We start from the raw sequence: 25,464 nt of genomic DNA on the forward strand, positions 1-25,464 counted from the left end.
GGAGGCACATGGGCGGCGGCTCGCTTTTTTTGTGTGCAGTGGCCGAGACACCCTAATCTGCATCGTCGGGCCTTGGTGGCTGGCTGTACAAGAGCCGGCTTTCCCATAGTTGTAATCAATCCCGCAATTAATCCTCCGTCTGGCTGGTGCACCTACCGAGCGGCTGCGAACCTGCAGATCGGCAGTGGGTTAGATTGTGGTCCTCGCAAACTGAGTTTTAACCTGCTGTCGCTTGCCGAACACTCTACGCCAAAAAGGCTTACATTCCCCACTATTCATTAACGCGTCCTACACCAAGGTCAATGGGTATGGCCTGGACTATGCTGGCTGCCAGACTGCATGCTACAGCCGACATGCCGCTGTCGTCATAACTTTCTGTCACGGGAACGGTCGTGTATCCGAGTGGCAACGTGCCGCGTATCCTCGGATAGCGTTTCGGTAAGTAGTGCATCGTGGTGTTTGAATCGTGACGGCATGGCTCGAGGGCTAGTGAGTGAGTAATCAAGGACGTGGAAGTATAGGGGACGTGTCCAATCGTTGCATGACTTTATTCCCGGGCAAACAGATGCCATGCTGAATGTCTTGGCTCGTATCGTAGCGTTTCGTATTTAGCACCGTGAAGGTGAGTTGTGCACCCTGCTGTGCCGTCGTCTACACATAAATACATGAAATCTTCATCTCGCAGTAAATTCATCCCTTGCCCAACGTACCAAGACTACGCTGGGGCGGAATGGGCCAGTGTCTTGGCGGATTCTCGGATGTGGCTTTGTTGTCCACATTATGAACCAATTCAAAGCGTGACCCAAGATGTCTTAACGCACTGAGAAAGACATGGTCACAACTCTGTAGGTGCACTCCGAATCTCGCTTGCGTCCGGCCTTGCTCAGGCATTCCCGCCCAACACAGCCTCAACTGTGCCCCAGCGGTCAATGCTCCTCTTGATCAGACCGGCCATCAGCTCCCTCCCTACGATGCCCCCACCGCTCTTCTCCACCCTTCGAATAACCAGATCCTTGGTGCCCTTCTTTCCACTTTGGCAGTCGACCACTACACTCACAGTCTCTCTACACACGCCCTCCTCAAAGGCATCTGGATCGCTGAGTACCCAGTCTACTTCCTCATCCTCCTCTTTCCTGCCTTCAAACACCGCAAAGGTAGTGGGTATCGGCAGGCCTTGTAATCGCAGTCGGTGTGCATCCTGGGGGTCATCAGAGCATAGTATGCCCTCGTACTCTTCGTCGTAGTATGCGTGCGGTATGAGGGTATCGCGAAGGGCTGCAAGAATGGATATCCACGCCGCATCAAACGCATTGCCGTCGATGCTGATGAAGAAGACATCCAGATACAAGACCCAGTAGCCCTTGAGCTGTGTCTCTGGTTCTGTGTCTGGATCCTCGGGATTGGTAGAGGGCTTGTATAGAATGCGGAGGTCGGATGCGCGGAGCAGTCGCGTAGAGTGGAGGAGCGATCGTATGCGTGTTATGAGTGTTTGCGCGTATGTTGAGGGCGCGTTGCCTGGAATGTGCGAAGGTGTGCTTCCTGTTGACAACTCTACGTTGGGCACCAGCAATCTCAGCCCTTCTACTTCCTCGCCATTCTCTTCTTGCTCTTCCCCATCCTTGCCTGCAGTCTCCCCAGGGTACTCAAAGGTGCCTGGAATGTCGGCCTCCTTCAGGATTTCTGCGCGTACGCCGCAAACCACGCTCGTGTTGCCCAAGCGCACCACTGCGCTGCCATTGCAATGAGTCAAGCTGCCAGTGTTTATTCCCGGTGTTCGGAACTCGTTGATTGTCCGGCCGTTGGCGCGTATGGGCTTCTTCTTCTCAGCAGCGAGGTGCGCTTGCAGGAAGGGATGTGGGGAGACGGCGGCGAAGATTGGGCGCGGGAACGTCAGCGCGGGCGGGGGATGAGTCGCGGTCGCCATGGAGAACCAATCGGGGTACTGTAAGATTCGAGGAGAGGGCACACGACTAGCAGCGCGGCGTGGTGTTCCAGTCCAGTCTCGAGAGTGGGAAATTTTGGAGCTCCGAGCTATGACGCGCTAAGTTTAAGCTTATTTGGGTGGGGCATCAATTGAATCCTGATCCGGCGCATAAATGGATCGACAGCCTGTAACATGGATGAACAAACCTAAGCACCTGAAATCCCAGGCATTACTAATACATAAAACCCGTCTCCAAATTGTGTAGTGTGAAAATCGTATGTTCAATGCGCGCTGCGCAACAGGGGTACTTCGCCCAAGACAAATGCAGCATGGACTCGTCCAACACATGAACGCACATTTCGGATCCCGGGATGAGTACCATCCGTCCTTAGTAAGCCTCAGGGGTACTCATTGCCGGTGTCGCGGCAGATCATGGTCGAGATTGTGTCACGTGTCCTACAGCACGCGAATTATTACGAGAATATTGCGCTTATTAGCGTAATTAAGCTCTCATCTTATTAGCTCCTAACCTGGGGGTATTATGTGAGTCTTATGCTCCTGAACTTTCACTCTATGCCTACTACCACTACCCATCACGACTGTCTACCACTACAGATATCGCTACTCCAGCTGCCTCTACTTTGGTGCCAGCTTACCGATCAAAAACCGCATAACTAACCCGAGCTCAGTCCAGCCTTGCCAGTCTCTTGGACAGGCGTCCATTTGCCCTCCTTTTTGAACTGATCACCTCTCAGCGTAGCCTCGGCAAGTTGGCTAACCATGTAGTCTCGGCCTTTAATCATCCACACCATCTGGCTGGGCACTTTGAAACCGTTGAAGGCGCCAACACCTTTTTGCGTACCGATTGGGCAGATTTGCTGCTCCTTCATGTTGGGAGTGTAGTGGCGATCGCCCTTGTGTGGCTCGCCGGTCAAGTGAGCAAGCAGGTCGTTTTTGAGGTTCGTCATGGCTACGGGTATCGCATCGTACATGTCCATGACGCCTCCGCGTGTGTATGAGCCTACATCGCCGACGACGTAGACACGGGGGCCAGCGGATTCGTGCTCGACACGGAGGGTTTTGGCATTGCAAGCCACCCGATTGCGGGTGTCCAGCCACTCCTTTGGAAGAAAGCCAGTGTTTGGTCGACTGCCGGTAGCGTCGATGTAGATGTCCGACTCGAGAATCTCACCGTTGGAGAGCTCTACCCTTGTTTTTGCGCCTTCTTCCTCGCTCGCCTTGGACGATGACATGACTCTTGTGTCGTAGATGACATTGCAGCCGAGTCGCTTCAAGTACCCTTCTGCAGCCTTTCCAATCGCTGGTCGAAGAACGGGCAAAAGCTTCTTGTCGCCACAGATGAGTTTGACCTGTGCTTTCGGGTTCTTGGGTGCAGATGCCAGGAATCCTGGTTTACCATTTAGAATCTCTGCAATCTCTCCTGCGACTTCTACACCAACTGGCCCACCGCCGCCAATGATCACCGTCTTTGCGCTTTTGAGCCCCTCCTGGAAAGCAATATGCACTTGCTCAAGCGCTTCGCGATCCGTAGCTTGCGTGAATAGAGGGCTTGGAGTTGTAAATCCGGTTGCGATGACGAGAGCCGCATATTGAATAGACTGCTGCTCGCCGGATGTGGTCTGAACAGACACAGTCTGTCCCGAAGCATCCAAATCGGTTGCCATGCCCTGGATAAACTTGAACTTGGAGGAGGCATAGGCAAACGCGGGCTCGATAGGGTAGAAGGTCTTGTCCGAAGGCATCATCTGCTTCGAGACGCTTTCTCGCGGTGCGGCAATGCGCCACCACAAATCCTTGGACGGGTTGACAAGGGTGACATTGTAGGTGACCTCATCCTTCTTGGGCAGCTGCGGGAGGACATGCTTGAGTGCGAAGTGGGCAGCGCTGATGCCTGCGAAAGATCCGCCCAGTATGAGAATGGTTTCGGTACTCATTGTGAGTTTGTTGGAAGAGGAACCGAAAAGGGGTACTTGGAGAAGGAATCAGTAAATGGGCTGTAAAAGAAATTATTTAATAGGGAGGCGCGCTGTATGACAAGCCAGGCACGTCGTAGGTGGGGAGCCGTCGAATCCTACGTCGAGACCCAAGGGCGCATCCATGCTGCTCCTTTATAGATGCTGCGAGGGCAAGCTCGTCTTACCGGCATATAACCTGTGCATATGCCTGTGCTTATGAATCGCCTCGGTTCTCGGGGACTAGGCGGGTGAGATGTGAGATGCTGGACGCTGGATGCTGGCGGAGACAGGGCGCCAAGGGCGAAATGCTAGCCTCTTTGCGTTTAGCGTGACCACGCCTCGCTGTCGATCCGTTATTGACAACCGTGATGGTGCGGAGGACTGACTCTTAGGGAGCTTGTGCATGAGTAATAAAGCAAGGATTTCTCTCGCCAGACTGCCTTCGCAATCGTTCGGAACCCTGTGCGGGACTCACAGCGTGTGGTTGTTTGTAATAAGGGGTCGAAACGCTTGTGACTTTTAGGACACTACCCTCCGTATACTAGGGCTTATTTCCAGTCCAGGACCCACTAGTTCACGTAAGTATACAGGCGCATGCTTTTTCGACTTGCAATCGGCGTGGGAACAGAACATGGGGAGCGTGCCAGAAGATTTTCATTTATATCCTTTTCCGAGATATAACGCCAGCCCGGTGTCTGCATGCAAGACCCGCCGCGACTGCTGACCGTAATGGTCATTGCATTCATCCAGTCCTCCGTACAAATATACATGCGGCAGGCCGGCCTTGCACGTAACCTCCTCCTCACCATTGCCTAGTCTCTTCAGCTACATTTTGCATAGCTTCTTACTCGACCTCGGCCTTCGACTCGAAGTTCTCGCCGGCGACGAGCTCGGGGATGTCGTCGTCATCCTCGTCATCGTCATCCTTCTTCTCGCCGTCCTCACCCTTCTCCTTCTGCATGCTCTGGTAGGACTCGGCCAGTTTGCGTAGCGATGCGAGCGAGTCGGGGCCGAGCTGGTTGAGGATGCCGGGGACGAGCTCTGTTAGCTCCTTGTCCTCACCGTGTCCGTAGATGGCGAAGGTGTTGGCGGGTACTGAGGCGTGAACTGCCGTGACGTGAATGTTAGTCGCTGCTGATTTTCAAAGCGCAGGTGCCTAGTAGTATGGATTGTGTGATTGTCCACAATATTTGCTCCATCTAAACTGCCCCTCTGGCATTGGCAACAAGCGGAGATGTGGTGACGTACCCTTGGGCGCCGAGAAGTGGATGACGTTGCCGTCGCTCTTGAACATGTTGACCTCCTCAATGGCCTGGATAGGCTGGACGTTGAGCTTCTTCAGCGCGGTCTGGAGCTTCTTGTCGTCGGTACCGGCGCCCCTGTGGACCTTCTTAACCTTCCTGCGGGGTGTGCCCTTGCCGCTATTGATCCAATTAGCCTCATGTACCTCATGCTCGCCATTCTTTCCACCGTGAGTCCTTCTTCAGCCGTCACGGGTTGCGGTGGGGTCTTCGCAAATTCGGCGTGGTGTTTGGTGCGGGGCTGTCAAAATAGACGGCGAAGAGGCCTGCTTACCCTGTGCACGCATGTTAGCGGGTATGGGACAAGAAAATAGAGTCGGCCGCCTCTCGCAAGCAGTTCCAGCTCGGGCTTCTTGTACATACCGATGCGCACCGACGCTTGCATACGCGCCAACTTTGCCTGATCCATATTTGCGGTGTTGAGAGAGAAAGGTGACTAGGTGGGGAGAACTGCGGCGGCCAAACGTCAGCGATGGGTTACAATTGCACCGAAGGTCGAGTGGTTCGAGGCTGGAGCGAGCACGGGACCGGTACGCACCTGAACTCGGGATCGTGGCCGAGACTGGGAGTGTGGTGTAGCTGGTGAAGTTGTTGCGGGCATCGGCGAAACGCTTCGGAAGCGCCGATTGTGTGCAGTTCCCTCGCTTGTTGGAAGCTCCAAGTCCCCCGCAACGTCAGAGGGGGCCGCTCGTGCTCCAGGAACCTTCGATCCGGAACATCCACCAACAACACGCTCATGCTCCCCCCTCCCCCGCTACTCACTGCCGCCATTCGAACCAGGGCATATTTATCGGAGACACCTCGAGTGTATCATCGCTGCTGGCACTGCCGTCAACCGTCCGTTGCAATAGCGGCTGGATATTATCCGCGCCAACCACGCAGGCACTCCCTCCGTACCCCGTATCCCCGTATTATCCCAAACTCTATCAAAGCCAACGGCGAAGTGAGGCCGAAGAGAAGACCCTGCTACGTTTGATGGTCGAGTTCATTCAGCTGGCAGTCAGTCTTGGTCTTGTCTCAACGCCCATCAAGTGCAAATACGCTGTTGGGCCGTGCGCATTGGTTACAAGGAAGTGTATTAAAAGGATGTAATAGCCGTACGCCCAAAGACGCCATGTATACAGAGGTTCTCTCGGCATGGTATCAACGCAATCTATTCCAAGAGCTCTACTCAAAGCATGGCAATTCCAGCAAGACCAACAGCACCCAAAACCCATGAGGCGGCCTTGGCTTGTGACGCAGCGCCAGTCGCTTTAGGCGACGATCCCTGGCCACTGGCACTGGTAGAAGTGCTTGGCCCGGTGCTCGTAGACGTTCCGTTGGGGTTACCGGAAATGTTCTCTTGGGTCACCTTGACACCGGTGTTGTTCTTGCAGTTGCTACTAAACTCAGACTGGCTGAGCTGCTTGCTAACCAAGGTCACATCGGTGCACTGTCTTGTCGTCAGCCAGTCGGTCCACGCGATGCCTTCTCCTGTAACGACTTACCTGGTATAGGCCACCCTCGCCGTGCGCATTGGTAATGACTTGGATAGTTGCCTTTGTGCCAGACGTGACGTTCACGCCTTCTGGGACGGCGACCGAGCCCATGCAAAAGTCACCGAGACCCTCAACCATGAACTGCTTCTTTGCAACGATGCTGAAGCCACTTCCTGGGTTGTCGCCAATGGCCATGTATACTGCCACATTGGTTTGTGGGTGACCCAGGGTCAGCTGGATGGGGCCACCGCTGATGGGAAAGTCGGTGCGGTTCTTCGAGACGTCGTCAAAGGTTCCACAGGGGAATGTACCCTCCTTGTCATCGTCAAATCCACGCGTGGGAGGGAAGTTGAGATTGAAATGGGCAAAGGTAAGGGGCAGGAAAGAGAGCGCGAGAACAGTGTTGGCAAGCATGTTTGCGGTTGAAAGAGCGGAGTGTTTAGGTTGATAGTGTTGGAGAGAAGAAGAGGGGGAGAGAGAGATAAAGAGAGAGGAAGGCTGCAGAGGCGCAAACTAAGTTGGTACAGAAAAGCCCGCTTACACACACGGCAAGTCTCCTGGGCGCATCCTACCTTACTTATCATGGTCCAGGGCCAGGCGCGCTCCCTACCATACCGTACATTGCGTCCCAGTACATCGTGAGGTGGCTCGGGCGTCGAGCCAAAGCAGCCACACGCCTGCACATCCCGCGCTCTGGCACGGCCCAGCTCCAAGCGAAGGCAAGGTAACGAGCTCCATGTGTGATGCTAGGGCAATCTGAATCAATGGCAGCACAGTCTGGTTGGTGTGCCACCACGGTATGTTATGCCGGACTGAGCAGGTTGCAGAAGCGTGAGCAAGTTTCTTATCCAACCACCGGTACTCTGGATGAATGGTCGCTAGCGCAGGACAGGGGTCAGGGTCCATTGCACTTCAACGCCACGCTCAGGCCTGAATTCTTGTCTGGCAGTAAGCTTCACGACACCGAGCACGGGCATGATTTCTGATAAATAGCGGCTTCACACGTGCAACGAAGATCCCAATCTTTGGGGGTGACGAGAGGGAAAGTATGGGAGTTGAGTGGTCGTAAAAGGCCGAGCTGACCTCAGCAACATGGGTTCTCCAACCCAAAGCAGTTGTTATCATGAATTAATAGTAATAGGGGCTACAGAATTACAGCAACATGTGCGAGATGAGCCCTCGGTGCAGTCCGGATCGAAAAGCGGGGATTCATCGGTCGTCAATGCGACGCGGCCTGATTGAACCTGCCGAAAGCTAATTCACCAACAAACGTGCCCGCCAGAACAGACATGAAGTAGCCGACGTTGAAGGACATGACAGCCAACATGCTGTTTGGAGCGTCAGCGGTGAAGGATGTCAAACGGGCTTGATAGTACTCACAGAAGGTATCCGACACCAGTGGCAACCATGACCAAGAAAGCCCGGGGGAGGTCGACGCCGAATCTCCAGGGCTGAATATGTGATGCTGGCGCAGAAACAATCTTGACGTTCTCCTCCACGCCGTTGGTCGTCAGGATTCCAGTGACCGAGTTGGCATCGTCGGCAATGGATTTCTCGCCGGCAACGACAACATAGCGGCGGTTCAGAGCGTTCTTAGTAGCCCTCGCTTCGAGAAAGGTCTTTGCTGTGAAGATGGCGCGGAGGAGGATGGCGAGGAGGATCAGGAAGATGCATGTTCCCGCATATTGACCGGCAGTCGATGGCGTCCACGATTTGGAGTAGAGAGGAGTGTTGGTAGCCGTGAAGAAGGCCATGGCCATGCCGCCGTGGCCAGAGTCCATGGACATGCCACCCATATCCATTGCCTCCATGGTGGTATCGTGTCCCTCGTGCGCAACCATGGTCTCGGAGCTGATCGAAAGTGGTGTTGATGGGAGAAGACGAAGAAGAAGACTGGCGGCAGTACGGCTTTGTTGGAGCCACGGGTTGCGTGATGAGGTAGAGACAGATGGGGGGGTAATTAGGTACTGAGTTCCAGACTACCGAGCCACTGCTCTGGCGGGCGATCAATTAAAGGTTCCCTGGGGACGCTGTGGGGTGACACCCTGGCTGGCTGTGCTGACGCAGGCGTGTGAGTCCTAGCATGGGTGCATAATCTACGGGAGCTAATTTCTTGGGTTCGTGTAGACGGTCGCGAGCACATGTGTATGACCTTGCGACAGTCAAGAGAGGTCGAGTCTGGGCTGAAGCACCAAGCGTCGGGGGCAGGCGAGCCTGTTTCCCGGCAACGCCCACCTCCCGAGGCGGTAAAATAAGAAGTCGCTCTGCCTTGGGCGGCCGTCATGCAACCGTCCCAGATGGACCGGGGAGCGCTGCAAGGAGAGTCACGATGAACAAGTCCCGTTCACGGCGGCGTACGAGCCAGGGCGCGACTTTGAGCATAATTAGCCCTTTTGGGTTAGCCCGTGACCTGTGGCCAGCGCCCGCCCCAAGAGGCGTCCGTGGGCCCGCCGCCCCCAAGTCATCGAGCCTGCATTCGCAGCGGAGGCATGGCCTTCGGCGCGACACTGCTATTATCTGTCGACTACTTTAGATATGGCCGAGACCGTGGCTGACGGAGCCATGACCCTTTGGCTCGACAACCACCGCCGTCCGCTCTGGCGCACTTCTCGACCACCACCATACCCTGTTGCAAATACCGCCAGCCATCGTTTCGACATACACGCCCCTCACTCCAAGTCCATCGCCAGAATGTGCTGAAGGCCGCCTTCTAGGCTCACGCCATTCTCTACTGACACGTCCTGGGCATCGCAGCCACAGACAAAGAAAGAAGCAGTAGCCGCCCCCACGCGCTCCCCTCCGCCAACATGGACGGCATGTCCATGGACGACATGGGCCACATGGGCAGCGGACTGCCTGCCCTCGGGGATTTCCCAGGCTTCTACTACGCAGTCGTGGGCAGCGCCGTCGGCGTTGCGGCCCTCGTCAACGTATACAACTATCTGCTATATCGACAAAGACTGGCGGCAGCAGCACAAGCAGCGCCAACACCCGCCAAGCCGACCTCTTGGTTCGCTCTGGGGAACGCGACAGCATATGCCTTGGCACGGGAAGCCTCCAACTATTCAGTACGGATCCCAGTCAGAGACCGGATCATCAAGTTCCCCACAATCGGCCGCACGTCACTGATCTTGGCAAACATCGTTGTCCTGGTCGTGCTGTGTCTCTACGGACTGGATCTCGAAAGCCAGCTCAACCGAGAGACTGTCGGGTTTCGCTGTGGCATCGTCACCCTCTCACAAGTCCCCATTATTGTCTTGCTGGCAGGCAAAAACAACATCGTTGGCTATCTTAGTGGCATAAGCTACGAACGGATCAACTGGATACATCGATGGTGCGCTCGATGTATGCTCCTCACGGCAACCATGCACATGGGCTACTTTCTCAGTGCATGGGCGCCCTACGACTACATTGGCTATCAGATCAAGAACAACGAGTTTGTATGGAAGGGGCTCGGTGCCTATTGCACCTTGGTCTGGATTGTCTTTAGCTCCCTAGCACCCATCCGGGGATGGAGCTACGAGGTTTTCGTCATCCAACACATTGTCTCTTTTGCCGTTTTCATTTTCTTCGTCTACATCCATAGTCCTATCAACAGGCGAGGCTATGTCTGGGCACCGATTGCCATTTTCCTCTTTGATCGCGTCTTCCGCGCGGTGCGCCTTTTATACATCAACCTCTCCCTCTTCCACCCTTCGCAACGTAAACATGGCCAGATGAAAGGCCTATGGGCGTGCAAAGCCGAGTTTACACCTCTTCCGAATAACACGACGCGAATAGTTGTCCGAAACCCACCCATTAGCTGGACCCCTGGCCAACACGTATACCTATCCTGTCATTCAGTCGTGCCCTTACAAAGCCATCCTTTCACCATCGCCTCGATACCGGAAGATGGGAAGATGGAGTTTTTTGTCAAGGCTGAAAAAGGTGGAACGAAGCAGTTTTACAAACACGCCGAAAAATCAGGCAGATCACCCGAACCGTTAGCAAAGTACAGGCCCATCACCATCGAAGGTCCCTACGGCATTCTGCGGCCACTTCGACAGTTTGACAGTGTCGTTCTTTTGGCCGGCAGCACTGGATGCACGTTTACTATGCCGCTGCTTCGCGATCTCATACACGGCTGGCACGAAAAAGCCAACGGTACATCTAGCAAAAAGTCGATCCTGTGGGCCCCAAGTGGTAGCGTTACGCGGCACATCCGCTTCGTCTGGGTTGTAAAAAGCAGCGGTCAACTCAGCTGGTTCTCTGAAAAACTGTCTTCCATCTACACGGAATTCCAAGGCCTCCAAGAAAGGCTGCGAGACATCAAGCTCGAAATGAGCGTCTACATCACCTGCGACCCGGCCTTCACCGACGGCCACAAATCAGGCGTCACCACCAACGCGGCAACCGCCTCGTCCCGAGAAAAAGAACAAATACACGGCCTCGCGCAATATGACCCCATTTCCCCACCTCCACCCGCAAGCGCCCCTCCTCCCACCTACTCCAAACAAGACAGCAACGACGCCATCCGCGAAATCAAGCACAGCAGAATCACAAGCATAGACTCGGACGACGGCCGCCCGTGCACACCGCAAAACGCCCTCTCAGCATCAGCATGCTGCTGCCGCAGCCCCATTTCAGAATTCCAGCCCCTCACCCGCAGACAAGTATGTCACTGCGCCGCCACCTCGGCACCCCAGCAAGCCTCACCTGCGTCGGGGATATCCAAATCCAAATCCCGGCCTACGTCTCGACCACATGTCACGGCTGACACACGGCCGGCCAGCCACGACTTGGCGGTTCACCCCTCCATTGCCATCTTGGCGGGTCGCCCCGAGATCCGCAATCTCGTGCGCCGGTCGCTGGAGCAGGCGTGGGGCGAGAGCGCCGTTGTGGCGTGTGGACCGCTGAGCCTGGTTGCAGATGTCAAGCACCATGTTGTGGCGCTGAGTGATGAGAGGGCGGTGCACAAGGGGACGGGGGCTCAAGGTATTTATCTTCACACGGAGAGCTTTGGGTGGTAATATAATGTTGTCTGAACGACAAAGCTTCCTTCGATTCTGACGGGGCCTTTTTTCCCCCCTACTTATTCATCTCCTTTTGTTGGTGGCGCATAGATAGCCCATGGGTGGCTCGATATCCTATTACGGTAGTCCTTTCTCTCTCTCTCTCTTTCTTTCTCTCCCATGAGGCGCAATAGGTGTTGCTGCTGCCTGTACCAAGGATCATAGCAAAGTAGCTTATGGGGAAACTTTGGGTATCTGGTATTCTGAAGTATGGTAATAAGATTCGTGCCCAAAATAAAGATAAATAAAAAAGACAGAGAATGATGGAAGGGGGTGGGGGTTACAAATACATCTCTCCCTCCCTCTCTCTCTATCTCACACACGCACTGCAAGTGTGGTGTAATTCCACCCATTACTCCCAAGAACGAGAAAAAACGCCCCTCTCCAATCCAAAATGTTAACATAAAAAAAAGGAAAAATGCTCGTATGCTTCCTGAAATCAAAAGCTCATAACAAGGTGCAAAAATAGACAGAGAAAAATGACACGACAAAGGGAAGAGACAGGTAGACAGGACGCGAAGCCAAGTGCTTGCTTTCAATCACCAATCCCCACGCTGCGCCAGACACTCCATATCCGTTCCAATCCCATAGTCGAGCGATCCTTACGACTCGCCCGTGTAACGCCATCAAATGTGTGTGTGTGTGTGTGTATTCCCAGAACATCAGTTACATATCACCACCTCCTTTTCTTCGTCGTGTTCTCGTAGTTGTCGTAATCGTTCCGGAGCTGTCACAGATCGTCCTTCCTATCGGACCATGCGTTTGCTGCGGACGATGAAGGGTGACGGCATCTCGGGTTCGGTCTCGGGATCCCAGACTGCAGGTGGGCTGATGCCGCCGGCTCGTTGTTTCACCGGGCTTCTCCGTCCACCGTAACCAAAACCCTTCTTTGCTGCACCCTCATCCTCACTCATAGTCTGGACGGGAATGCCGCGTGCTTGCTGAAGTTCAACCAGTGTACGGCCCTGGACACCGCCGTTGTTGCGCATGGCTTGGACACGGAACGCCTCGTTACCCTTCTTTGATGGGAGGCCAGCAAATGGCACTGCCTTGGTGGTAGCGCCCGCCTTGCGTGGTGACGACGTCGCACTGTCGGTTGATTTGGCCTTTTGCCGTGAGGGAGATGCTGCGACAATGGGAACTGCAGACACAGGTCGCGGCTTGGTGGTCCTGGGACCAAGAAGATTTGGTGCACTTCCGAGACGCGCATTCGCCTTGAGAAGCGGAGCTTGAGCATTAGCAAGTACTTTGAAGGGGTCGTCGTTCAGAGGACGACTGCCCGAAGAGCTTCGAGCTCGTGTGGGAGATGGTAACACAGGAAGATCGTCGTCGTCGTCAAAGTCACCATTCCACTCTGCCTCTGTTGGCGATGGGGGAACATCAGCCTCCCACTTCTTGGCACCCTCCTTGGCCGCAGCAAAAATGTTCTGCTTAGGCTGCGCGTTGCGACGAGGAGAAAGAGAAAGACCTTTGAGGGATGTCGGGGCAGGTGAAGGCTCGGCCATCTGAACGTCCATGGGGGAATTGGGGGCTTGTGTGGATGAGTGCTGGTTGAACATGGTGCGGGCACGCATGAGAGGACCGCGAGACGGGCGCTTCGCCTTTGGCTTGGGTGCAACAGCAGCATCTTCGGTAGTGTCATCGAGCGAAAGTGACGAGATGTCTGTTCCGCTGGCAAAGTCGGAGTCGGTGTTGAGTGTATTTTGCGAACCAGTCGAAGACGCAGCCGACGCCGTGACTGGGAACAAGGCCGCAGATGGCTCTGTTGCCGATGTCGTGGGCGTGCTCGATCGGGCAACAAGCTTTGGAGAGGTGCTGAGGCGGGCTGGGTACATCTTCAGAGCGCGTTCCACACGCCTGTTCACCTCGCCCTCGAATGTCGCCTGGAGATGGGCAAGTTCCTTTTGGATGCGCTGCTCGGTCTGCAGCTTTACCTGCCGCTCAATCTCGAGCTGAGCCTTGACCTCCCATTCTCGGCGCAGCTGGTCGTCGAGCTCCTTGCGTATCCGGGAAATCGCCTCGCTTGCTTCCTTCTCACGCTTTGCAGTGAGCAGTCTCTGTTCCCGAAGGTCCTGGCCAAGCTTGACCACCTCCTGCTCTTTGCGCATCAGCTTGACAATGGGCAAGTTCAAAAGTGCGGCAGTGTCGGGGCGCTGATCGGGAGTTGTGTTGAGGCAGCTGGCAATGACTTTTCGTAGTTCGGCCGAGTAGCAAGCAGGTATGTCGGGGTAGCGTCCCAGCTTGATCTTGGAAATGAGCTCAAAGTGGGTTTTGGCATTGAAAGGAGGAGACTTTGTGCACATCTCGTATATGATGCATCCCAGGGCCCAGATGTCGGAGTGCGGTCCATACTGCTCGGCCTTGCAGATCTCGGGGGACATGTAAAACGGGGTGCCGACATAGGTAGATGCAAAGTCGTGCGACTGGAGAATCTTGGAGAGACCAAAGTCACCGAGCTTGACTGAGTTGTCGTCGCCAAGGAAAACTGGTCATGTCAGCACAGAGAGCCAAATCAAAGAAAAACGATCGAAGACTGACTGTTCTCGGGCTTCAGATCCCGATGAAGGATCATGGGCTTGCGTGGATCACGGACAGGCTTCGCGTTGCCGACCAGGCCCATGACGTTGCGGCCAGCCGCGGGCGGGTCTTCACCGTAGTGGCATCGGTACAGGGCGCTCACAATCTGGCTGAAGATGCTCCAGATAAACTCCTCCTCGCACATTTGGTTCTTGTTCTTGAGGTCGCGGATGACGCGTCCGAGGTCGCCGTTTCCACAGTATTCCATGTAGAGGTGGAGGTCCTGCGAGGCCTTGATGTGGTCGCGCTCGAAGTAGGCGACAATGTTTGGGTGTCGGAGTTCCTTGAGGATGGACAGCTCGGCCTGCAGCTGTTCGCGCTCCTTCTGGGACATTTTGAGGTAGCTGATCTCTTTTCGGCATAGAATCTATGTGGCGGTCAGCAGGCGGCTGGCGCAGCTTGTGCGGGCGGTGCGTACGTAGCCATCCGACTTGCGCTTGACCTTGCGGATGACTCCAAAGGAGCCATGGCCTGCAGGCTGTTAGCATGTGCGCAGTGTTTGTGGCTTTGCGGGGACGGTTTCCGTACCAATCTTCTCGAGCACGTCGTACTTGTCTTCCTCGGGCATGATTACGGTAGGGCTATTGCGCAAAAGACATGCAAAGATGGGATGCAACAAGGAAAAAGAGGAGCAGGCTGCTAGGTTAGTAAAGCTCGAGGCAGAGGCCGAGGGGTTGTTGCGATGCACAATGAATGGGCGAGCTGGGCGGCCAAGTGTTCTAAGGTGTTTGGCCGTGTTTACGCTAACGGCCGTCAACCCAGCAACGCAGCGCACGAGCCCCGAGTGGTGCGCCCGCGCCTGGCAGGGATTTACCCTGCCGCTGGCGACGCGCTAGCCCGCTCGGGCTTATCGATAGCAGACGCCCATGCACCTGTGCCCGCCGCCCGCCATGCCCTGCGCCGACCGCGAGTGCGCCCGACGACATGACGGCTTTGCCCGCTGCCCTCGATATTCGCCACAGCAATGGACGTCAAGAAGAAGTACGAGATCGAGGCCGCCCTCGCGAACGAGGCGCAGGCCATCTCGGCGGGCCAGCTCAAGGAAGAGAACCCACTCGACCTCAGTGACGACTTTCGCGTCTTCTGCGAGGCCTGCCGCCGCGGGGACCTCAAGGTCTGCCAGGAGATGATCTCGACTGGCGTCAACATCAATGCTCGCGACAAGTTTGACTACACGCCGCTGATTCTGGTACGCCTTCTCCCCCGCCCCGCCACTGGCAATTGGAGCGTGCCGTGCGCTGACTGCTCAAGGCCAGTCTGTGTGGCCACTACGAAGTCATACGCTTGCTGCTGGAGAACGGCGCCCTTTGCGAGCGAGACACTTTCCAAGGCGAGCGGTGCCTCTACAATGCCCTCAATGACCGAATACGAAACCTCCTGCTATCCTACGACTATGCCAAATCCTCGAATCCTCTGCAGCCCCTCGCCGCCCACATTACGTCCCTGCTTACTAGAACCGAACCCAAGACGACAGACATTACCATCACATCCTATGGGCAGGAATTCCATCTGCACAAATTCCTCCTCGCAGCACGGTCGCCTTACTTTGCAAAGAAGCTGGCGGCCGCGCCCAGCACAACCGTGTGGCGACTCCCAAATGCCATACCGGCAGAGTCGCTATCTGTGGCGCTACAATATCTATACTTTCAAGAAGTCTCGATCCGGAGAGCGCTGTTTGGACTTAGTGACGAGCAAGAACTGGTGGTGCTCAACGGCATTGATAAGATCGGCAAGCAGTTGGAAATAGAACGGTTGTTTGAAGATATCACCGAAGTTTCAGATAGGCGGCTGTTGCGTCAACGCCGAGCAGATGAACTAGAGCGCGGGCGGGACCAATTAGAGGCCTGGTTCAAGACCAATGTCCTCCGCCACAAAAGAGTCGTGGATACAGACAAGGTGGATAGCATACACTGGGATCGCGAAAACTCCATCTTCGCCGACATACTGCTGCGTGCCGACGAAGACGAAGACGAAGATGAGGCAGGCCAGCCATTGGGACCATCTGAATCGCCGACACCACCAGTACGAAACACTTCTGGACCTCTTTCAGGCATACCAGTTGGCCCAGGCCGCGCACGTTCGCAATCACCGTCACAACGAGCACCACGCAAATCGACCGTCTTCCCCGCGCATCGAGCCATGCTATTGCGCTCCGAGTACTTTCTGACCATGTTCAGCTCCCAGTTCAAGGAAGCGCAGGACACACCGCACTTGCAGATTGTGACCATCGACTGCTCTCCGGCGGTCCTGGAGACCATCCTGACCTTCATGTATACCGAGCGTGCAGACTTTGGCCTTGACATTGCCATTGACGTACTATTTGCGGCAGACCAGCTCTTTATTGAGAAGCTAAAGCAGCGCGCAGCAATCATCATCTCTGCCCTGGGCAATGGCTCAACCTCTGCCGTAGAGTCAGATAACCCACGCGGTGCTACGGACGCAGACGAGGTTTTGGATATTTACGAAGTTCTCCGAGCAGGCTGGGATACCCGTGTGCAGCGTCTGGAAGAGTTTGCAGCGCGGTACATTGCCTATCGCTTGGAGAATTACATTGATCAGCCCGAGTTTGCTGAGTTGGTTCAAGAATCTGCAAATCGCGTCAAGGGCCGTCAGGAAACAGATACTGTTGAGCTTGTCGACGATATCCGATATTATCTCTCGGAGCGCTTCAGGCTTCGCTTTGAGGACAGTGGCTTAGGCGAGATGATGGATGAGAATGCGGCAGACCAGAGAACAGCCGAAGGCGATCTTGTCGAGGCAATGGGCGATTTTGCGTTGGAAAATGTGCCTGAAACGGTGCAACAGAACGAGAAGCCTGCGCCAATAGAGCAACCATTTTCCACCGGTGTTATCAGAAACCTAGACGGTGAAGAAGTGGGCGACGAGTTTGCGCAAGACGCAATGAACTACCAGATTCTGTTGGGAAAGATAGATGCCCTGCTAGAGAGGCTCAACCTAGACGCTTAGACGGGGAGGCAAGAGTAACAGGCCCGATAGAACCATAACAACAAACAAACAAACAAACAAGAGCAAATCCTATATCCCTACCCGCTGATACAAAGTTTCCGATGAGTACCGAGGATCGTGACGACGCTGGCTACTAGCCTGGTATATTGTGGGAGTAGCGTATACATATCCTCTGGTGACATCATGAGGGTGGGGTAGCTCCAAACAGCCGTTTCCCCCCACCAAATCGGTAGTGACAGCTCGGCAAATACTCAAACATCTCAGAATGCGTGCGATTGCTCAAGCAACATCCCTTCTCCGATCTACACCTACTCGACGTCTTGCCCAAGACTTGTGCCGTGCCTCAATTGCCACACCACGACTCGTATCGAGCTATCAAACACCAAGTCCGCGTAAACAAGCGCCAACCGCCCTCAATCGACGTATTGCAAACATGTCAACCGAATCGACACAATCCCAGGCATGCTGCAACACTCCCGCTGTGGTCAGCCACGGCTACCAGCCCAAGGGTGATTATATTCAAGCCGATGGCCTGAAAACATGTATGCACCATGGCTGCAGCATTCGCAATCGGTTCTAACAGTAACAGACGCAACCGGCCCCAAAGATGCGAAGCTGGGTATCCTTGTAGTATACGACATCTTTGGCTTCTTCAACCAGACCCTACAAGGAGCCGACATTCTCGCATATACCGACAGCCAAAAGTACCAGGTCTTCATGCCCGACTTCTTCGAGGGCAGCCCTGCCGACATCTCTTGGATGCCGCCAGACACGGAAGAGAAGAAGAAGAACATGGGCGAATTCTTCCAGTCAAAGGCCGCACCACCAAAGACGCTGCCACGCATTCCCAAGATTGTCGATGAGCTTAGCCAGAAGAACGGCATTGAGAAGTGGGCCATCATCGGCTTCTGCTGGGGTGGAAAGGTACGTTCAAGGAGATAAGACAAGATGTATGTGCTAACTAGCTAGATTGTCAACCTCTCTTCCATGGAAGGCACCAAGTTCAAGGTTGCAGCGGCATGCCACCCCGCCATGGTTGCTGGCGATGATGCGCCTGGAATCACTATCCCCTACATCATGCTTCCGTCTGGTGATGAGGACAAGGGCGACGTGCAGAAGTGGCAAGAGGGAATCAAGGTTCCGCATGTGGTGGAGTGGTTCCCTGACCAGATTCACGGCTGGATGGCTGCTCGCAGTGATTTGAGCCAGGAGAAAGTACAGAGGGCGTATGAGCGCGGATACAAGATGGTGCTGGACTTTTTCCACAAGCATATGTGAGTCGAGATGGCTCATATTATTGAAAATACGCTGAGTGTGTTAGGGTTGGTGAGGCCAAGCTCTGATAGAATCTAATGAGAATAGACAAATGGAAACTTCTAATGCCACATGGAATGCTTACTCTGTGCTGCGCCAATCTCAAGGCGCGCTTTTCTAACTCACCTTAAACCGTGGTTCGCATGTCCCTGCTTCTCAGCAATAGCAGTGGCAAACCATGGTTACACATTGCCCTGTAACGTATAAGCTGCAGCTAAGCATAGCTATATATGCACCTCTGACGATTCCTCACATGTCTTCCTGCCACGCTTTATGAACGTACATCCACACAGTCTTTGTCCAGACCATCAAAGCACCGCCCTCAGCCCCAGACAAGGCAAAGAAAAAGGACACCCTCTTGTCCCTGCTCGCGGGGGTACCCCCAGGCTGTGCATTCTCGACTTTTCCCCGGATATCCAGGCCCCGCAAGACAAGAACCGCACACTCGATATCCCCGAGCGGAAATTCCGGCCACGTCTCTCCCTCCTCAAAAAGCAACACCATACTCACAAGGGGTCAAGAACACCCACTCCGCTGGAACCATGAGCCGCCAGAGAAGCCCATTGCAGCGTCTCCTCGCGCTCGTTGTGCGCCTCATGTGTGTCACGACACGGATATCCATCCGGGTGCTTCAACAAGACGAGTTCGACTGTTTTGTTGGGTGAAGAATAAAAAGGACATGTTTACACGTGGAGGAAAAGAAAGGTTACGCGGATAGAAGCTTTCAAACCTGCTTCAGCGTCTCCCTCAGCGCCACAGCTTCAAACGCACTACTACTACTACTACTCCACCACTCGACCGGCCGGCCAGTCTCTCCATGATCCCCATGTACTCAGCACGGTAATCCATGTCTGTGTGGCCCCCCACAATCTTCACACTCACACTTACACTCACACTCATATCTTGCCTCCTCCCGCACGGCACGACACTCATCCAACCCCGCGATGACCACATTCACAGGCACCCGCGTAGCTTTCTGCGCACACCCGTTTTCTGCCCGTCCACTGCTCGGTATCCCGCGCACAATCAGCGACTCACATACGCCCTCATATCTGCGCTGCTAGATACATAGTCCGTCCATCCATCCATCCATCCATCCATCCAGCTAGCTAGCTAGCTAAAATGGGAGGGGGGGGGTACCATCCTCAGCCTCGCCCGCACCAGCGACGTCGCGCCTCGCTGGAACGCACCGCCGTATCACCCCCGCCTCCCCAAGTCCAAACCAAGACTAGTTTTCGCTGTCCAAGGCCCCAGTCTCGCAGGACGTGTGTTTTACGTGGGAAATTTTTTTCTTTGTCTCTTTTTTGGGGGGGGGGGCCCTCGGACTGGAATGGTGTGTGTGTGTGTGTGTGCGAAATGGCGATTCTGCTGTTTTTGTGATGCCGTATGTGTGCGTGATGGATGCTAGGCAAAGGGAAGGGGAAAAAAAAGGGGGGGGGAGACAATGATCTACTTGGTATACAGAGTTGATAGAGCAGTGGATAGGTTGATTAAGTATGATTAACGTCTTGGATTGATGTGGGAAAGGTGTATGAATACGAGTTATACTAGTAAAATGACTGGTTTCTTATCAAAAGCCAAATCAAAATATTGGAAAAAAAAAGACGATTTCACTTCCGAGGTCATATTTTCCGGAAGCTGGCCCCGGCAGTCGGACCGGGTCTCGCTGCCGTGCTGCCCAACCTACGCAGTTTCTACTGGGAATTCGGAGAGGTAGACGACACGTCCATCAATGTGGAAAGCAGGGCCTCCTTCGCGAAGATGCTCGAGCAGACGAGGCTTGACAAATGCTCTGCGGCAGAAATCACATTCCATCCAGACCCTCCAGCAGACCACCGCGTGGCTGAACCTTCGCGTATACCCACAGGCGCACTCTACGATCCACTCAGCGCATCTCTGCGTCTCTTTTTGCAGACCCTGACTTCCCTTGTTCTAGACGGCTTTGTCGACTCGACTCTGTTCTGGCCTTCAAGCCTCGAGACAAGCTCCATGCCCAGCTGGCCGGCCCTCAGGAAACTGATGGTCTTGTTCAACATGGCCGCTCCGTCTGGCGAGTGGTACTTTGACGGCACACCAGGCGAGATCGAGGAGCAATTCCGCCACCATGCAGATGCAAGGACCCTGGGTCCGTTCGTCACGGCTTTCGCAAGGGCAGTCCAAAACATGCCGGTCCTCGAACACTTCCTAATCGAAACGGAGCTGGGCTACGATACAGGCTACTGGGACATCTCGTACCACGCGCCAGGCATACAAGCCGACGGCGACGAAAACGACGACGATGCCAAGTTACGCCGCGTCTACTATTCCGTGGGAGAAACATGGAGGCCAGATGCCTTTGTCGCAGAAGCTTTTCGAGGCCTCGGCCGGGATACCCATGGGCCGGCGCTGATTGAAAGGTTCCAAGGGCTCAGGACGTGGGCGCTGGAGTCGCCTTGGAGCTGGTTCTAATATATACACGTAATTCACTTATCTGCGCTTTAATCTACAAATAACCAGTTGGTTCTTTGATTCTTCTTGTCCGAACCATTGATCGCCGCTCTTGAAATTTAGAACGCTAGACACAATCTGCGACGGCGTTGAGTAGTAGAACAACAGACGCCAAGTATGTCCACACTTGCACATAAGTACACGTACTGTAAAGTAGAATTGCATCCTAAACCGCTTAAACTTAGCGCACCAAGTATACAGATGCCTTTCTCAAAAAAAAAAAAAAAAAAAAAAAAGACACGGCGTTTTGCAGAATCAGTTGGTTTTTTGTATCAATTGTTGGGTTTATACAACACCTCTCTCTGCTTTTGAGAGATGCACGATGCTCGAGAGCGTGGGTATCATTTCTGGTCTGGAGAGGTGGACATGGGAGTTCACCCATCGTTTTTCGAAAATGTCTATCCCGCGCTTGCGCTGTGCTATTTCAAGCTCGATTTGGTGGCGATCACGAATATCCGTCGGGGAAAAGAAACCGGTCAGACGGAGTCGGATACCGTGTACTGTGCCTGCATCTTCCCACTTTCTCACTAGAGAAAACAAATCTGCAATAGCTTGGGTCAAGGCTTGATCATTGCACTGTTGTTCTTCTTTTGACTCAACATGTCCACAGCGTTCTTCCGAGTACTCTGGGAGAGTAATCTCAAAGGAAAGTCTCGTTAGGTATTTGGGACGATTGCCCGTCATCATGGCCTCGAGTTGACTCAGTTCATGACTCCTGATAGACAAACGATTAAATGTGACGAATTCCACAGCCTCTCTCCAGTGGCTAGAGATTGTAGCATATGGCGGGAGCTTCGAATGGTGCCCGTACTGTCGAATTATCGGGACATGTGCTTGATTAGGATAGCGCTCTAGATACAAGACGATTTTGTTGATGAGCTCCTGTGGTAACATATCCATGACGCCGTTCAATGTCGCAGAACAAAATTCGACACTGACTGCTGATAGTTGGGGCCGCACATTTGAGAAGTAGGAAAGATAACGTCTGCGTATCTACTGTTGCAGGGTACGTGTGCTACAATGCCAAGAGGCTAGTATCAGTAACACGGCAGACTGTTACACTACGAAGGTTGGAAAGTACATTACAAAATTTTGATGTAATAAATGTAGTAGCTACCTTGTATAACCACTTAAGATCATATCATATAGTAGCTACTATCTAAAGTAAATATGATTGGTATCTATATCCACTTTGATCTTCATATAGCATACATATTACAAAAGGGTAAAAAAGAGGATAACGTTGCTATAATCATGTTGAAGAAACGCATCGACGACTCATGTCCGAGGTTTAAACGAGCAATTTACCCATCACTGTGGCGTTAGGCTCCTGCCACACCCTCATGTTTGCTATCGCTGTCAAAATATGATGACTGAGCCCCCATACTCTAACCTTTTACGCCGACACAATACCAATAATCCTTCCAGAATGAGCTCCCGCATGCATCGCCATTTTCGACTACTCAGTTCCATGCGTATAGCTGCGTTGTAGTAATCTTGTTACGTTCGGGCCGCAAGAGCGACTTTTGGTCTCGAGTTCAGCCGAGAGTGTCAGCGCAGCATTGAACTCGCCCGCGACCCTCACACACGGCCCAATTGGTGACGATGCCCGGCACGCGGAACGTCGCGCCGGGGAATGGCAGCGTGAGAATGGGGGGGGGGTTTTTTTCCGCCTGATTCGTAGCTCCAGTTCCAACGAATGCCAAAGACAAAATCGAATAGGAAGTGCGCATCTTGGTACAATGTTGAGGCGGGCGATTATTGTTACAGCCTGGTGACTACATATGAGATATGGCCTGGCCTGTCTTTGGAAGACTTCCATTTTCCCCTGAATCCGTTAATCAAGACTAATTGCACAAATCTACTGCTGGACATAAGCTATTGCGTTGAACCTGTTGGTGACAGTAAGTCAATTCCCGTATTATACAGTTTAGTATGTTGAGCAGGTATATCCAGGGCGTCCGGGGTTTCATACGCCAGGCCCAACAGGCTTACTGTATCGCTTCACCGAATGCTCCTGCTCCAGCGCCTAGTCCAATCACCAGTGTCGCGCCATCCGCAGTACCCAGCAGCACCTCTAAGTTGGGACCGACTGCACCAACCCACACTGGACAGCCTGCTAGTAAGTCCAACCCTCGCTGAAAATGCGGATGACAGGCCTGAATGCTTGCTTACACGAATGCGCAGATTGTATCAAGTGGCACACTGTTAGTGAAGGCGACAGCTGTTCAAATGTCGCTGATAAATATTTCATCACCCTGGCCCAGTTCTACAGCTAGAACCCTGCTGTCTCTACCGACTGCCAGACAAATTTTTGGAAAGACCAAGCGTACTGTGTGGGGACCAGCGACTCAATTACTATCAGCCGATCCGCTCAATCAACACCCACACCGACCAGCGGCTTCGTGGTTCCCCACTCCCAATCAACCAAACAATGCCCTGAGCAATTGTAACAAGGCTGCACAGGCTTCGGAAGGGGACTACTGTTATGTGAGCTCATCCCCCCAATATCTTCCAAGTTACACACTACATAACAAGTTATGACAGTTGTTTGATGGCAAAGTCCGACAAACGTACCCGGCTGCCGGAAAGGACTTTGAACCCAAGATGATGCAGACGCTCGATTCCAGCGACTCTGGAAACGAAAATGGCATGCTTGAACCACAGTTCTACGCTGCGATTGGGGCAGTAGCCAAGGTTGAAGCTCATCTGAAAGCCATTGCTGAGTTTGGTATCCGGTTCGACGAGCGCTGGAAAGTAGAGGCTGCGACTGCGGGTGTAGTCGCGGATGGATGTGTTAGGTTTGAAGTGGGGGGTTGGCAAGAGCACGGAGGCAACATGTCCCTGGACATATGGTGTCACTCTCAGTGTGAAGCTGTATGCAGAGGTCACCACGCCTTCGCAGTTCGGCTGGGGCAAGAAGACATGGGACCTTCCGGGTTGCGGAGAGATAGCAATTATACCTGGAGGCAAGTGTCCTGATCTTCGAAGTGGTCTGCCGACTAAACGCGACTTGCTCTGGGCTGGTCGCAACGCAACATGGCGAATTCAGCCTACAGTAATAGCGGCCAAGGCGCACAGAACAAGACGAATTTCATTTGCAAAGATTGATGCTTTGAGAGCAGAGTCCACGAACAATAGGTCTGTGTGGAATACTCCGTTTCCTCCAGTAGGGTGTTTAGGGATATCAGCGGCCATGTGTGTAGTTCGTACGTACATTATGAAACAAGTATATTTATTCCTCGGAAATACTTGTCTTTGTCCTTTTTCCTTCTTCTTCTTCTTATTCTTCAACCTAATATAAACAGTATCTACATTTCTGTGCCAAAAGAAAAATAAAAAAAGAGAGAGAGAGAGAGAGATATTGTACATGTATATACACAGTCACGTGTACACTATAAGTAGTAAACTAGACAAGGATGAAGAATAAAGGATACATACATAGTAACAAGCCAAGCCCAAGCCCAAGCTCCTCAGCACTCAAAAAGTCCACATATGGGACAAAAGTCCAAAAAAGTTAAGATATATATACAAATCGCCCCAGCCCTACTATATTCTCGAGAAAGAAAAGGAAAAAAAAGAAGAGGGATAGCGAGCAAATGCAAGTTCAAATCGACAAAATCCAGAAAGCAAGCAAAAAAAAAGGACAGACAAAAAAAAACAGGACATTGAATTTACCAACGATTATGTATACCTCCAACACAGGCCTTATCCGCACCTTGTTCTTCTTCTTCGTCTTCTCTATGTATGCAACAATACCCTACCTACCTACCCATCTCCCGAGCACTAATCCAAGTCTCCGCCATGTAAACTGAACAGACACAAGAACCAAACGGAGACTACTTCGCTCAAGAGCAACCCTGGGATGATCCCGTAGAAGATAAAAACGCCGATTAACCATGCAAAAAAAAAAGATGGAAAATATTTCCAACACCCAGCTTGAATACGCTTTGGCTGGTGTAAAAAAAAGGGACCGTAATTTGCTTCGTTATATGACAACAAATGGAACAAGAAAAAAGAAAAGAGAATAAATAATACGAAAACTCACTCCCATAGCCTTATGCATATCGCATGCTACTTCTATGTACGGGTGGCGGCATGGGAACATTTCCGTTGGGGTTGGGTGGCGTCCAAGGTCCTGGTGGTGGGGGGCCGTTTGGATAGCCATTGTATTGGCCCATGGGTGGTGGACCATTTCTGTACCTTCTGCCCGAGTTTGATTGGTAAGCAGGCATGGGAGGCGGAACGGCATACTTCTTCATTCGAGATCGGCGGCGGTAGGAGCGCCAGCAACAGCAGAAGAGGCATAGGAGCAAAGCTCCACCGAGGCCTGCGCAGAGCCCAATGAAGAGTGACATGTTGCGCTGGATCCAAGTGGTAATTTCTTTG

General features: G+C 53.3%; 12 protein-coding genes across 12 annotated transcripts; 5 read left to right on the forward strand and 7 right to left on the reverse strand.

The window, feature by feature from the left end:
* Positions 1-594: 594 nt before the first annotated feature.
* Positions 595-1,924, reverse strand: SETTUDRAFT_144979 (uncharacterized protein; the record flags this gene model as incomplete). Its single annotated transcript, XM_008023411.1, has 1 exon — positions 595-1,924. One exon carries the CDS (start codon positions 1,922-1,924, stop codon positions 884-886), a length of 1,041 nt encoding a protein of 346 aa, XP_008021602.1. The 3' UTR covers positions 595-883.
* Positions 1,925-2,456: 532 nt separating this feature from the next.
* On the reverse strand, positions 2,457-3,970 carry SETTUDRAFT_166790 (uncharacterized protein). The gene has a single exon (XM_008023412.1). The coding sequence runs from the start codon at positions 3,877-3,879 to the stop codon at positions 2,599-2,601; it is 1,281 nt and encodes a 426-aa protein (XP_008021603.1). The 5' UTR covers positions 3,880-3,970; the 3' UTR covers positions 2,457-2,598.
* Positions 3,971-4,406: 436 nt separating this feature from the next.
* On the reverse strand, positions 4,407-5,768 carry SETTUDRAFT_166792 (uncharacterized protein). Its single transcript, XM_008023413.1, has 4 exons — positions 5,740-5,768; positions 5,565-5,651; positions 5,149-5,322; positions 4,407-5,007 (listed from the first exon to the last, which is right to left on the reverse strand). Exons 2-4 carry the CDS (start codon positions 5,608-5,610, stop codon positions 4,745-4,747), a joined length of 483 nt encoding a protein of 160 aa, XP_008021604.1. The 5' UTR covers positions 5,611-5,651; positions 5,740-5,768; the 3' UTR covers positions 4,407-4,744.
* A 492-nt stretch (positions 5,769-6,260) lies between these two features.
* SETTUDRAFT_166793 (uncharacterized protein) lies at positions 6,261-7,146 on the reverse strand. The gene is made up of 2 exons (XM_008023414.1): positions 6,689-7,146; positions 6,261-6,633 (listed from the first exon to the last, which is right to left on the reverse strand). The coding sequence occupies exons 1-2, from the start codon at positions 7,091-7,093 to the stop codon at positions 6,373-6,375; spliced, it is 666 nt and encodes a 221-aa protein (XP_008021605.1). The 5' UTR covers positions 7,094-7,146; the 3' UTR covers positions 6,261-6,372.
* A 592-nt stretch (positions 7,147-7,738) lies between these two features.
* SETTUDRAFT_45149 (uncharacterized protein) lies at positions 7,739-8,629 on the reverse strand. Its single transcript, XM_008023154.1, has 2 exons — positions 8,060-8,629; positions 7,739-8,007 (listed from the first exon to the last, which is right to left on the reverse strand). The coding sequence occupies exons 1-2, from the start codon at positions 8,518-8,520 to the stop codon at positions 7,899-7,901; spliced, it is 570 nt and encodes a 189-aa protein (XP_008021345.1). The 5' UTR covers positions 8,521-8,629; the 3' UTR covers positions 7,739-7,898.
* An 881-nt stretch (positions 8,630-9,510) lies between these two features.
* SETTUDRAFT_101609 (uncharacterized protein) lies at positions 9,511-11,688 on the forward strand (the record flags this gene model as incomplete). Its single annotated transcript, XM_008023415.1, has 2 exons — positions 9,511-11,078; positions 11,181-11,688. The coding sequence occupies 2 exons, from the start codon at positions 9,511-9,513 to the stop codon at positions 11,686-11,688; spliced, it is 2,076 nt and encodes a 691-aa protein (XP_008021606.1).
* Positions 11,689-12,476: 788 nt separating this feature from the next.
* SETTUDRAFT_36397 (uncharacterized protein) lies at positions 12,477-14,641 on the reverse strand (the record flags this gene model as incomplete). The annotated part of the gene is made up of 2 exons (XM_008023105.1): positions 12,477-14,215; positions 14,269-14,641. The coding sequence occupies 2 exons, from the start codon at positions 14,639-14,641 to the stop codon at positions 12,477-12,479; spliced, it is 2,112 nt and encodes a 703-aa protein (XP_008021296.1).
* A 630-nt stretch (positions 14,642-15,271) lies between these two features.
* On the forward strand, positions 15,272-17,313 carry SETTUDRAFT_174987 (uncharacterized protein; the record flags this gene model as incomplete). The annotated part of the gene is made up of 2 exons (XM_008023416.1): positions 15,272-15,496; positions 15,559-17,313. The coding sequence occupies 2 exons, from the start codon at positions 15,272-15,274 to the stop codon at positions 17,272-17,274; spliced, it is 1,941 nt and encodes a 646-aa protein (XP_008021607.1). The 3' UTR covers positions 17,275-17,313.
* A 387-nt stretch (positions 17,314-17,700) lies between these two features.
* SETTUDRAFT_166795 (uncharacterized protein) lies at positions 17,701-18,658 on the forward strand. The gene is made up of 3 exons (XM_008023417.1): positions 17,701-17,816; positions 17,864-18,198; positions 18,244-18,658. Exons 1-3 carry the CDS (start codon positions 17,708-17,710, stop codon positions 18,550-18,552), a joined length of 753 nt encoding a protein of 250 aa, XP_008021608.1. The 5' UTR covers positions 17,701-17,707; the 3' UTR covers positions 18,553-18,658.
* A 1,547-nt stretch (positions 18,659-20,205) lies between these two features.
* SETTUDRAFT_101410 (uncharacterized protein) lies at positions 20,206-21,036 on the forward strand (the record flags this gene model as incomplete). Its single annotated transcript, XM_008023418.1, has 1 exon — positions 20,206-21,036. A coding segment is annotated over one exon (831 nt), but the record flags the coding sequence as incomplete, so codon positions are not given.
* Positions 21,037-21,360: 324 nt separating this feature from the next.
* SETTUDRAFT_36401 (uncharacterized protein) lies at positions 21,361-21,975 on the reverse strand (the record flags this gene model as incomplete). The annotated part of the gene is made up of 1 exon (XM_008023106.1): positions 21,361-21,975. The coding sequence occupies one exon, from the start codon at positions 21,973-21,975 to the stop codon at positions 21,361-21,363; it is 615 nt and encodes a 204-aa protein (XP_008021297.1).
* Positions 21,976-22,680: 705 nt separating this feature from the next.
* SETTUDRAFT_36402 (uncharacterized protein) lies at positions 22,681-24,414 on the forward strand (the record flags this gene model as incomplete). Its single annotated transcript, XM_008023107.1, has 8 exons — positions 22,681-22,719; positions 22,760-22,979; positions 23,022-23,197; positions 23,263-23,565; positions 23,623-23,832; positions 23,858-24,216; positions 24,246-24,284; positions 24,384-24,414. 8 exons carry the CDS (start codon positions 22,681-22,683, stop codon positions 24,412-24,414), a joined length of 1,377 nt encoding a protein of 458 aa, XP_008021298.1.
* Between the last annotated feature and the right edge of the window lie 1,050 nt (positions 24,415-25,464).

Source organism: Exserohilum turcica (genome assembly GCF_000359705.1).
Source record: "Exserohilum turcica Et28A unplaced genomic scaffold SETTUscaffold_10, whole genome shotgun sequence".
In the NCBI taxonomy this organism is placed as follows: Eukaryota; Fungi; Ascomycota; class Dothideomycetes; order Pleosporales; family Pleosporaceae; genus Exserohilum; species Exserohilum turcicum.

What these genes read in the sequence shown, in the direction of transcription:
- SETTUDRAFT_166790 (XM_008023412.1), bottom strand. Translation starts at nt 3,879, where the DNA reads ATGAGTACCGAAACCATTCTCATACTGGGCGGATCTTTCGCAGGCATC.
- SETTUDRAFT_166792 (XM_008023413.1), bottom strand. Translation starts at nt 5,610, where the DNA reads ATGGATCAGGCAAAGTTGGCGCGTATGCAAGCGTCGGTGCGCATCG. An exon ending in GCAAGCGTCGGTGCGCATCG is followed by an intron (nt 5,323 to 5,564) that starts GTATGTACAAGA and finishes ATTGGATCAATA; the next exon opens with GCGGCAAGGGCACACCCCGC. An exon ending in CCACTTCTCGGCGCCCAAGG is followed by an intron (nt 5,008 to 5,148) that starts GTACGTCACCAC and finishes ACGTCACGGCAG; the next exon opens with TTCACGCCTCAGTACCCGCC.
- SETTUDRAFT_166793 (XM_008023414.1), bottom strand. Translation starts at nt 7,093, where the DNA reads ATGCTTGCCAACACTGTTCTCGCGCTCTCTTTCCTGCCCCTTACCTTT. An exon ending in GCGAGGGTGGCCTATACCAG is followed by an intron (nt 6,634 to 6,688) that starts GTAAGTCGTTAC and finishes ACGACAAGACAG; the next exon opens with TGCACCGATGTGACCTTGGT.
- SETTUDRAFT_45149 (XM_008023154.1), bottom strand. Translation starts at nt 8,520, where the DNA reads ATGGTTGCGCACGAGGGACACGATACCACCATGGAGGCAATGGATATG. An exon ending in ACTGGTGTCGGATACCTTCT is followed by an intron (nt 8,008 to 8,059) that starts GTGAGTACTATC and finishes CGCTCCAAACAG; the next exon opens with CATGTTGGCTGTCATGTCCT.
- SETTUDRAFT_166795 (XM_008023417.1), top strand. Translation starts at nt 17,708, where the DNA reads ATGTCAACCGAATCGACACAATCCCAGGCATGCTGCAACACTCCCGCT. An exon ending in AGCCGATGGCCTGAAAACAT is followed by an intron (nt 17,817 to 17,863) that starts GTATGCACCATG and finishes TAACAGTAACAG; the next exon opens with ACGCAACCGGCCCCAAAGAT. An exon ending in GCTTCTGCTGGGGTGGAAAG is followed by an intron (nt 18,199 to 18,243) that starts GTACGTTCAAGG and finishes CTAACTAGCTAG; the next exon opens with ATTGTCAACCTCTCTTCCAT.